The following is a 12,319-nucleotide window of genomic DNA, read 5'->3' as shown; positions in this document are numbered from 1 at the left end:
CACAGAGAAGTGGTTCTGTAATTACAATAATTTATCTGACCAGTCTCTTTTTTTGTTGTGTGTCACACCTCGTATGTGGGCAGCTAAGACATTTAAGTACTGTTACCGAAAGGCGTTGACTTACAGTTGCAAAAAAGGACAAGAAAACTAACCAGTAAATATCGGAAGACAGGACGCAGAAATAAAGAGCATGTGATCTGTTTAGGGGAAAGATAATTAAACACAAAGTAGAAGGAAAAACAACTTGCCGATGGTGGGAACCGAACCCACGACCTCCGAATGTCGCGTCCGGCGCTCGTCCAACTAAGCTACATCGGCTACATCCAACTGAGCTACACACACACACACACACACACACACACACACACACACACACACACACACACACACACACACACACACACACACACACACACACACACACACACACACACACACACACACACACACACACACACACACACACACACACACACACACACACACACACACACACACACACACACACACACACACACACACACACACACACACACACACACACACACACACACACACACACACACACACACACACACACACACACACACACACACACACACACACACACACACACACACACACACACACACACACACACACACACACACACACACACACACACACACACACACACACACACACACACACACACACACACACACACACACACACACACACACACACACACACACACACACACACACACACACACACACACACACACACACACACACACACACACACACACACACACACACACACACACACACACACACACACACACACACACACACGCACACGCACGCACACACACACACACACACACACACACACACACACACACACACACACACACACACACACACACACACACACACACACACACACACACACACACACACACACACACACACACACACACACACACACACACACACACACACACACACACACACACACACACACACACACACACACACACACACACACACACACACACACACACACACACACACACACACACACACGCACGCACACGCACACGCACACGCACACGCACACGCACACGCACACGCACACGCACACGCACACACACACAGACACAGACACAGACACAGACACACACACACACACACACACAGACACAGACACACACACACACACACACACACACACACACACACACACACACACACACATATATATATATATATCACGAAAGGGCGGCATTGCCGCAGATCGGGCCACCGCTGGGAATCACTTCTGTGGTCCGAATTTGCGGTCATAACAGGGGCGCAATATATATATATATATACAGGGGCGCAATATATATATATATATATATATATATATACAGGGGCGCAATATATATATATATATTGCGCCCCTGTTATGACCCCAAATTCGGACCACAGAAGTGATTCCCAGCGGTGGCCCGATCTGCGGCAATGCCGCCCTTTCGTGATTTCGGTTTCGCAAAGGTGCGATCAAGAACTAAACTGAACTGAGTGCGAACTGAGGCACTGCGACGCACTGCCCGCAATTCGCGTTTTCCGTTGTCTTTCTGAGTATCGTCTGTGCAGGTACGGGGATGCAGTGATGGAACTGGACCACAGCGTGGGCGTCATACTGGACGCACTTCGGCGCACTGGCACAGATAACAATACTCTCGTTTTCTTCACCTCTGACAACGGCGCGGCTCTGGTCAGCCAAACAAGAGGCAAGTTCACAAGTTCCACGCCTGACTTGAATGATAAGCGCAGTGAAGAAACATTCAGAGCGTCGCAGAACTTGCACTATTGAAATGTGAAAGCCTGAACGTTGCAGTTGCTGTTGTGGCATTAGGCGCATCGCTATCATTATTTATATGTTCTCTCGCGGCACCTGGTGGATTTGCCCGAATATACTCTCGCGGACCTCGCCTGCATTCGCCCAGATGGCGTTTGTATATGACGTATTTGCCTATGCTAAAGGAACGAGTGGCCAATGTTAAGAGTTCAAGAAGACTACGATGCTGACTATTACACAGCGTTAGTTTTATAGAACAGATATTCTACTACGCACTCTAACAGTGCGGGAATGTTTTGCAGATGGAACTTGATGAAGACGACGATGCTTACTGCTCAGCTCAAGAGTGTGTTGCAGTTTTACATGAGGCGTGGTCGGTTAAGACGCTAGTATATCAAAACAAAGGGCGACGTCGCCAGCATATATGCCAAAACCTTAATTTCATACGTTGAGCCAGGGAGAAACCACGAATAGCTTTGCTGTTAATTATGCTGAGACAAAGGAGTTCAGATATAGGGCAAACAACAAAGGCACCAAAGGACAACCTTGGCGAACAGATGCTTTTAGTGGAATAGCTTTAGTTACCTCTTGGTTAGCAATTCAGATTCTATAGAATTCCTTATAGCACAGCCTTATGTCCTTAAGCAAAATATTATCAATATTTGCGTGCTGCAAGATCGCGAATAAATCCTGACGGACTGTCAAACGCCTTCGAGGGATGTCTGAATTAGAGCTACTAGGCCGGCCTCATCTGATACGATCTTTAATGCCGAAAGTGGATATGGGTTTGGATACTGCGGCCTTTATTGCCGCATATCGGTTCGATTCAATTCAATTAGTGACTACTAGCTGCATGACGGCACAAACAGCCTTAACCAAATGTTTGTAATCCACATTCCCGAGGAAAATTGGATGATCCCCTTCAACAGTGTTAATCCAATTAGTGTCTGCGATTTTTGGCATTGATATAGTTTGCCCAGAAGATATAACGTGGGAGGCAAAACTTGGCATCATAAGATGCCTGAAAAACTTGCAGCAAAACAGTTGCAAGGCTAGGTGAAAATTATAGAGCTCGCTAGTAGTGACATCCAGGCTAGGAGATTTCGTACCTAGCAGTTCAGAAATCGCGGATTTAATCTCCTCCAAAGTAATTGTGCCTCCAGTAAAGAACGCTACTTATCTTCAAGTCGAGGAAAAGCACCGAGCAAGGAGCTGTAACCTTATCTGACCCTTTGGTCCCTCACAGCTCCCTAAGTGCTTTAGATTTTGTTCTGTTAAAAAAGAGTGTACTTGAAATCGAGTCTGGCGAGTTACCAGGTGCAGCTCTTAATTTAGATGACTCGAGAGGATTTTGGCTGGGTCAGTGAGGCACGAGGCCGAGTCGTTTTTGTTTTTTTCTAGAGGGGGGGGGGGGGGGTTGGGAGTTGTGGCCCCTTCCTTTCTTGTTGTTCCACTGCACCAGGTCGCAACAGTGGAGCATATTGGGATTCACAGTAGTTGGATATGAGGCGACAAACTCAGGTTTGGATGGGTTGAGAACTTTCGGTATTTGCTCACGCACAAGTCTGAAAAGCATCATTGTTTGCCAATTTTCCTATGTTCTGCAGCTTCTGCATTCTGCTAGAAAGAAGATGAAGGCAATTCACAGATTCTTCGCAACATTCGTATGGTGCTCTCAATGGGTGCGCATGCGTCATGACAACCTGTTTCTTGCAATAAAATCTGACGGAATAGGGCTTCACTTGTTTGTGCATCAATTTGTCTCGCGTTTTTTTTTTTTTCAAATTGGCAAATCCCCCCTTTTTAGTAGCGGTGCTATTTCAGCGTCTCAGTGCTCATTTACTTTACCTATTCGTTCCGAATGGACAGGTTCGTGAAGGAACTCTATGGGGATTCTTTAAGGAAGTTGCGGAGTCCTTCGATTTCCTCAGTGTTCGCTTTTCTTTAGATCACCAGCATAGTCTCTCCAGAAGTTAAATGACCCAGGTCATTACTGAGTCTTTGTTCAATATACCTTTGAATGGTAGCCGTAGCTGGGGTTTCTTCACACTAGCGTTTTAAAGCGCTTCAAGCGCATGTGCATTCAGTCTCCTGCAAAAACGTTTTTTGAATTGCGCACATCAACTCTCTCTATAAACGCATGGCTGCAAGCTAAAGAGTTTGTGCCATGGCCAGTGAATTGCCGTCTGTGATGATACGCCAGAAACCTTTGATAATTGTCTTATCTTGTGCCATGGTACGGTGTTCTTTGTTTTTGATTGGGGGGGGGGGGGAGGGCATATTACTGAGAACGCTGAAGAAGGCCGTTGACATCATATTCTGTTAGGAAAAACAGATAGAAAAACTATTTTCTGTTAGGAAAAACTGTGCTGGGTCTTAAGATACTTATTTATGTTAATTTGGCGGTTCAGTTTGGGGAAGATCCGTATGACGGACCGCCATGCGGAATCTCCACGATCATCGAAGTCTGTATTCTGAGAAATGGTGGTGGTGGTAAAACTTTGTTGCACGCAGGATAGTTTGAGGCAAGTAGGTGTATTGGCCCCAGCACGGCCCCACTACACTCAACGTTCATGTCCCCAAGGTCCATGACGTTGGCAGTTCGATATGTAGCGATGACTTGTTTGGCCGGGTCCTCGGAGCGCAGTAGGGTCTCCAAGCCTCTCAAGTGGTAAAGTGCTCCAGGCACAGCTAGAGAGGGTCCGCCGGGCGGAGGAAGAGGATATGACCGACGGTAGCTTGGGGTGGTGGCAACGCGTACGAAAGGAGTTTGTGCGTACCTGGGGATAGCGCGAGCGTATGTAGGGAAAGGGTATGATGTGCGTTTGGAGGCGCCTCCAAAATGTCTGGTGATAAAAGTCGGGGAGGGGTGGGATGGTAGTTCCCGGTGAATGTCGCGGGGGTCCTGGAGCAGTGTGGGATCTGTGACCGGTATGTGGATTTCAATGGTATTAGGATTTTCCTGCCGGAGATTGTTTTTGGCAGTCGTGTGTATGTGTCTCGATGGGCCTCAATAAGTTCTATCGTGTTATGTAGGTACATTTGCAGGAGTTTTACGGTTGCGTGATTTAGGGGCAGGTGTAGCACTGTCTTAAATGCTGTTCGTATCAGACATCCAGGGCAGATATTTGGGTCAATATAATTAGGTAGAGGAGCGTGCAGAGAAATCGGCTGATGACCAAGGCATGAATGATACGACACAAGTTAAGCTCCCTCATGCCTCGATGATGTCCGCAAACTCGGCGGGTGAGGTGGGAAATCGCTGCAAAAGTCTGTTTTAGCTCCCGGATGGTGAGTGTTTCCCCGTTATTCTGGATGTGGATGTCCAGGACATGAAGAGTGTGCACCTCTGGGATATGCCGGTTTTCCAGTGTGACGGTGATGGGACTGCGGAGCAGTTTCGAGGGATAGGAGTATGAGGACTTCTGTCTTTTCCGGACAGCAAGAGAGTTCGATACTCCGCGCGTATGCATGAATGAGGGTAGTTACCGACTGTAGGGTGTCCTCTATGCCTCCACCATTGTTATGGGTGGTCCATAGCAGGTCATCAGAATAGAGGGTACGCCGAATGTGGAGGATGGTTTGTAGTTTGCAGGCAATGGGGATCAGAGTGACATTCAAGAGGATTGGAAAAAGGGGGACAGGACTGGGCGTGTCAACCCCACTAAAAGTGCATGGGTCGATGTGTATGGGTGGATGTGTCGGGGCCGAAGTGAATTTCGGCAGTGCGATTAGTAAGGAATGCTTCAACATAGGTGCACATACGCTCTCCTATGTTCAAGAAAGGGAGAGCTGCTATGATCGCACGATGGTCAAAACGATCAAAGGCCTTGTAGAGAGCCAAGGCTGCGAGAGCCTTTGTGAGTCCCGGGATGAGAAAGTTGAAAACGTTCTCTGGTAGTTAGAGCATGATGCCCTATGCCGAGAGGCGAGGACAGAAGCCGGCCCATGCTGTACGGGTAGAGGTCTTCTTCCGCCATGTGTTTAGTGAGTCTGGCGAGTAGGGCGTGTTCGAAGAGCTTGCCCTGACATGAGGCTATAGATATATGGGACTGAGATTTGCTGGTGTGAGAGGTTCGTGGGGTTTGGGAATGAATATAATTTTGGCGTGACGCCAGGACTGGGGGAGAGTTCCTTCCGGCCATCATTTGTTGAAGTACTCTGTGAGCTGCACGATCGACGGATCGTCCAAATTGCGCAGCATGCTATTAGAGATCTGGTCAGCTCCTAAAGTGGAGTTAGCACGCAGAGTCAGCAAAGCCGTTCTGACTTCTACTTCTCTTATCTCGGCATCTAGGTCGCGGTTTGGGGCACACGTTTAGGGGGGGGGGGGTGAGGAACGGGGGTTTGTGTGAGTATTCTCAAGTGTGTCAATGAGTGCGGAGGGGGAAAGGTCGGTGTTGTGTACAAGGCGCGCAATATGGCGTTTTGTGGCTGTTTTAGATTGCGTGGGGTTGGTGAGGTGACGGAGGAGCTGCTGGCTGCGTTTAGAGGGCATATTTCCAGTTAAGATATCACAAATTTATCCCTAATTTGATCTACAAAGCTCCTTCGCGCGTTCGGTAATTTGTGTTTGCAGTACGGCCTGCCGCGTTTTAAGGTTTCGATTGAGTTTTTGTCCTTTCCAGCGCTCTACGAGCCTATGGTGGGATTCCCAAAGATGGGCGAGCCTGGAGTCGAGGTTGGGGACATCTGATGTTGTGGCGATGATTTGTGCGTACGTGGAGACATCGGTTATGAGCGATGCTACCCATCGATCGATCTCTGTAATGGAAGCGACAAATATGCTCGCCCGTGCGGTTCAGACCGCATCCCATTTCGTGAGTTTGTGGGTAAGATTAGTCTTTGTATGGTACAGTAATGGAGAGAACATAATGATTACTCCCTAATGTATGTAATGTTCTGTTCCGTAATACCTGTGAGGCAGCGATTCAGCGTCCGTCAAGTCTAAGCTCGTGTCCGCGCTGACGCTGTTGCCTTTTCTCGTAAGCATGTTGAAGTTTTCTGTGGTGATACGGAGCTCCTGTACAAGGACCCCAGTCACCGGCCTCCAGCCCTCGTAGTGCTATGGCCCCAGTCAGTATTGGCAGTTGAAATCCCCTCCGATTATTAACGGATGCTTACCTGCAATGCGATGGAGACCCTGTAGTAGCTTTTCCAATGAAGGCATCGGCTGGGACGGAGGGTTGTATATATTGACAACAAAAATGAATGGTATACATATGTGTGTGATGTATGATTTCGGCGGTCACGTAGTGTGTCTCGGAGGTGATCTTATGTGTTTGGTGCGTAATTCAGCACTGAAAAAGGTAGAGGAGGGAAGCCTCAGTTCGCAGGTCAAGCCAACGTTTCGACAAGCGGACTTGTCTTTGACTGGGCAGAGCAACCATCACTGGCAGGGATTTAAATACGCGTTTTCTTCCGAAGAAGGAAAGCTGGGGAGAGGGAGGGTGGGTGAGAAGAGAGTAGGTCAAGGAGTGAAAAAAATAGTTTCTTCAGTATATATTTTTTAGCCTGCAACCGGTGATCCTGTGCCTCGAAAAAGAAATAAAAAGTGGCAGTAGCAGGAAAAGCTACAATGCGGGGTGGAGGATTAGTCAGTATCTAAAGCAGGTTCGGAGCAGACACACCTTTCTTGAGAAGAGAGGCATTCCAAAGGGTCCTGATAAAGAATACAACTGCAGGGGAACAATTCTCAAAAGCTTCCGCAAATGGGGGAGAAGGACAAAGAAATAGGATAATAACAGGACAGTGAACCACACCTTCCGTGCCAAAAAAAGGAAAAGTTCAAGGGCCAGCTTAAGTAGGAAGTGATTAAAAGGAAAGGTGTTTGGAGAAACACGCGCAGCTTATGCTATTGCGGGGGATAGAGTGTGCACGTGCTGTGGATAAACTGTACAATTAATGCTATATGGGATTGTTTTCCCTACTAGTTATGGCGCAGAGAGAATATATTCAAGGGATTCTAAAGTTCCTATAGAGATGTTTCTTCCTGCTGGTTGCAATGTTCTAAATTTATGGATTAGATTTGCCTCTATATATTTTTATGCCTTATAGATTTAAAGCCGGACTGGAGAATATATTATTTAATTTCTAAGAACGTATGGTCTTCATGGTCCAGGGACCATGGACGGTGCAACGCTGCTTCACGACAACGCCCGACCTAACGTATCTCGTCAAACCAAGGAACTTTTGGCAAAATTTGGGTGGTCGATCATGCCCCACCCACAGTAAAGTCCAGACCTCGCGCCCAGTGATTATCACTTGTTCCCCAAGTTAATTAGGAATATTTGAGTTGCCAACACTTCCAGAGGGACGATGAAATCAAAAAAGAGGGGAAACGCTTCCTCAACGGGTTGGTGGCGGACTTCTACAACATTGGGATACATATATAATTAGAGCACCATCTACAAAAAATGCGTAAAAAAGGATGTCGATTACGTAGAAAAATAGGAAAAAGCTTCATATTTCCAAAGGTGTAAGTTTCTGTGAGAATAAACAGTGTTGTATAATAATGAAATTGAACAGAACCTTATTACTCGATCACCCTCGTAGAATATATTGTACGAAGAGCTAAAATGTTTGTTTACACTGAGTGGCACTTTGGAATGCTGTATGAGCAGCTGTCATGACCGAGACTTTTTTTCTTTAGTGCATGGCAGCCTTGTGCTGGACGAGTGCTGCTAGATGAGTGAGCCAAGAGGTCGCATGCTTTCGCAGGGGGCAGCAACGGACCATTCCTGTGTGGGAAGCAGACCACGTTCGAAGGGGGCCTCCGGGAGCCCGCAATCGCCTGGTGGCCCGGCACCATCCCGGCTGGAAAAGTGAGTATCAGAATAAAGCGCTTTCTGCGACCTCATGCCTGCATTTGCACTGCGCGCGGCAGATGAAATTAGGCACGCCTGTGTATATACGCATATACTATATGCGTTTCTGAATCATGTTAGCGTAAATTCCCCTGCGATCGGATTAACATTAGCTTACAGTTGAGTAAGCGCTAATGATGCTGCATTGTGAACGCTTTTATTTTCATGCTATATCTTCACAGCCAAGCAGCCTTTTCGCCAGTGACGAGAGAGGCGACCTGATTTGCCAGTAGTGGTTGTAACCGTTTAAGCGATCTTCGAGATCGTCGTAGATATCTTACCTAGAAAGTTCATCGTCACCTTTCGAGCGGTCGACAGTAATTTTGACCTCCGCGTCAACTGCTGAACACGATTTTTGCCTCACAAGTCACCGAGCTGTGTATGTTCACATGCATAAGGTTGCCAATAAATAGTTCTAGGCTAAGGTTAGCCTTATGTCTGCTGTCAACAACTGGGTGCATGTATACGCAATGTTCGGCCCTTGAACTGCTTGCGTGTCAGCCAGTTACCCATGGCGCCTGTTTTCTGAGGTTAATCGAGCAACCTGCCTTGACAGGAACCTGCCTCGATAGAACCTGCCTTGACAGGAATCACAGGATAGCGTTAACAGTAACAAGCCATGGTTCGCTAGCTGTTGGAAAGCTCTGCTTCTACCACGTAAGCAAAATTCCGGCGAGATATCACGCTTTATGCTATTGACGCCAAACAGCTCTGGATTATTTTAACCAAATTGGGTTCTTTAACGCGCAATGCAATCGCACACTACACGGGTGCCTTACGTTTCACTTCCATCGAAACGCTGTCGCCGTGGCCGGAATCGAACCCGCGGTCTCCCACCTCTGCAGTTGAGCGTCCAAACTACTGAGCCACTGCGCCAGGGTGGGACCTTTTTGCGAGAGTTGGTGATTCACCTTTTGAAATACCAGCGAAAAAGAAAGGGGACACAGAAGACGCAGCAGGGACGTTCTCTAGAAGATGAGCAAGGATAAAAAAGAGGTGATCCAACATTACGCAAGACCGAGTCATGGAACAAACTGAAGCAAGTCAGCGTTCCTTGCACGCTTTTGCTCTGAATCAGGAAGGTGCTCGAACGGTTATGACAAGAGTGATAGAGCGCTAATACCCAGGCTTCGGGACAACTGACAGCCATGCCGCAGTACCCGGCAGCAATCCCGCGTTGCTGCTTATGCAAACGGTCTACTGGACACGCGTTCACGGCTGTTGTGACCCGGTTTTTGTGTCATGACGAGGGTCGGTGTCGGATCAACACGGCGGGTTACGCACTAGCGATAGACAGTATATATTGCACATTGTAGCATGCCTTGGATTTTATTGGTTCGATAAGAACTGCTCTGGTTGCAACCTTCGTCCCAACAGCCCTAGGTAGCGACGCTCACGGACATCGTCCGGGTTGAAGTGCGGGAGGCGCTTGGGAATCCTACCTTGACGGAGACAGTGCAACAACCCCAAGCTATGAACTATGCCGCTGCCGCACGCCGTCCTGCCCCCCGACGCGACCCACCAAACCCCCTCGACGCGAACAAGCTGCTCCTGAACGCCAAGCCAAGCCTACGAATGGCCTTCCAACCCCAGGAAATGCAACGTCCAGAAATCGCCCGCTGTGCTTCCATTGCGATGAGGCCGGCCACATATTTACGCCACTGCCCGTACAGGCGCATCGGCCTGCGCGGCTTCGCCATCGACGCCCCACGACCCCGTCCAGGTGAAAGACCAGGTGAAATCGAGAACTATACTTGCGCAGGGCACTCACCAAGCCGTCGCTATCGCTTCCCACCGCCATACAGCGCTCAATTTGCGTCGCCAGGCCGCAGTTATGTCAAAGGAAAGTCCCCTAGCCCCCGTAGAGGAAACTGAGGCAGCAAATTTTGGAAGTGAGGTTACTATATATGGTAACGAAGATCCTCTTCCTCCGACGACGAGTGACGAAGCTGCAAGATTTACACCGCCGCTACCCACCATGACAGCATCCACGACGACGCGACCAGACTGCAAGCTGACACTGCCGCCCAGCCAAATGACAATGGTGTGCTCTGGCTGTGACCTCAGTGCATGACGGAGCCGAGATCGGACACCAAGGCCCACATGCAATGCAATGTTTCGAACAAGTGACTTTGAAACGAATATTGACGGTCGCACGATTACTGCCTTAGTGGACACCGGAGCTGACTATTCTGTCATCAGTGAAGCATTCGCCGCCCAGCTCAAGGCGCTGGCCACTTGGGATGGCCTGCTCATCCGCACCGCTGGTGGTAACAATGCACGTACTTAGCCTGCCAGCTTCGTCTTTCTACAGCAATGCTCGCGCGACGTGATCTTGGGCCTGGATTTTCTAAATGAACATCGGATGATCGTCGACCTCCGATCTAAGCTCATTAGGTTCTCGACGGAGAAAGCCATACCTACTACGACAACTTCAACGCATCACGTCACTCTCAATGTCCTCCACGGAGAATCGACCGTACCGCCCAGACCAAGCGTCATCGTCTCTGTGGGGGCAAAAGAAATCACCATCTCCAAAGGCGTCGTCGAAGGAAACACCCAGTTTTTACTCGATAAAGGACTTGGCATCGCAAGAGGCATCGCCCATTTCCAGAATGGACAAGCTCAGGCGACGGTAACTAACTTCGCCGAAGGATACTGACATCTCAACAAGAGAACAAAGGTCGCCTTCCTCGATGATTTTGCAGACCTCAGAGACGTCTTCTACCTCTCCGACGAGTCCGCTAAAGACCAAACTGACAAAAGCCAGCATCCCACGTTCGATATCACCCCACCACTACCCCGGAGGAGACAAGATGAGATTCGCACTCAGCTTGAAAGCTACAGCCTGTGTTTTTCGTCAGGGTCAAGGGGCGACAGACGCCATTGGCAAAGCACTGAATTATCATAGACGAATACGCCCGGCCTCTTCGTCAAAGCCGCTACCGTGTATCGCCGCGAGAACACCAAGCAATCCGTGAAAAAGACGATGAAATGCTTCGTGACGACGTCGTCCAGTCATCGAATAGTCCACTGGCGCCTACCGTCGTTCTGGTGAAGTATTAAGAAAGACAGAACACATCGTTTCTGCGTTGATTGCCACTGACCGTCATCGTGTTGTACTGACGTGGCATTGTGTAGCTCCTCGGTCTGCTTACACGCCGATCGGTTAAGTATTGGGTTGCTGGTCTTGGTATTGTTTTTATTGCGATAGCAATACTGCGCCAGGTTTCGAGCCGTCGCATAGTCCCGGCGGAGCTTGACCTTGAACAGCCGGGGAGGAGGAGGAGCAGAAGGAGAAGAAGACGAAGAAAAAGACGAAAACGAAGACGATGACTGGTAACTTACGCTCTCGCGTCATAGTCCTAAAGGATGAGCTTAAGTGTCCCCAATAATGTAGCACCTTACACTGATAGGGCGCGATAGGGGAATAATGTAGCAGGCAAAAGAAGCTTCTGCCGTTTCTATCGCAATTAGACTAGGGTTAACCCGAGGTAAACCACAACTAATTTTCCCCATTGCGCCTTTGCGACTTTTGTTTTCTCTGGCTATAACGCACGCACTGAGATTGGTAATTTAAGGTAATGTCGACGCCAGAGATGGGCAACCTCATGAGGTTGACC

General features: G+C 48.6%; 1 protein-coding gene across 2 annotated transcripts in view; it reads left to right on the top strand.

The window, feature by feature from the left end:
• LOC146205027 (N-acetylgalactosamine-6-sulfatase-like) overlaps positions 1–12,319 on the top strand; it is a 69,850-nt gene that overhangs the window by 25,125 nt on the left and 32,406 nt on the right. For both annotated transcript variants that reach the window (XM_084589697.1, XM_084589698.1), the window contains exons 8-9: positions 1,626–1,762; positions 8,551–8,654. In XM_084589697.1, coding sequence (XP_084445823.1) covers positions 1,626–1,762; positions 8,551–8,654 — 241 coding nt within the window. The remainder of the gene's footprint in view (positions 1–1,625; positions 1,763–8,550; positions 8,655–12,319) is intronic.

The sequence above is a fragment of the Amblyomma maculatum genome, chromosome 1 (assembly GCF_055883805.1).
Source record: "Amblyomma maculatum isolate TAMU_Amacu chromosome 1, ASM5588380v1, whole genome shotgun sequence".
Classification (NCBI taxonomy): domain Eukaryota; kingdom Metazoa; phylum Arthropoda; class Arachnida; order Ixodida; family Ixodidae; genus Amblyomma; species Amblyomma maculatum.
The sequence above is the reverse complement of the archived record's forward strand: the minus strand, read 5'-3'. Positions and strand labels throughout refer to the sequence as shown.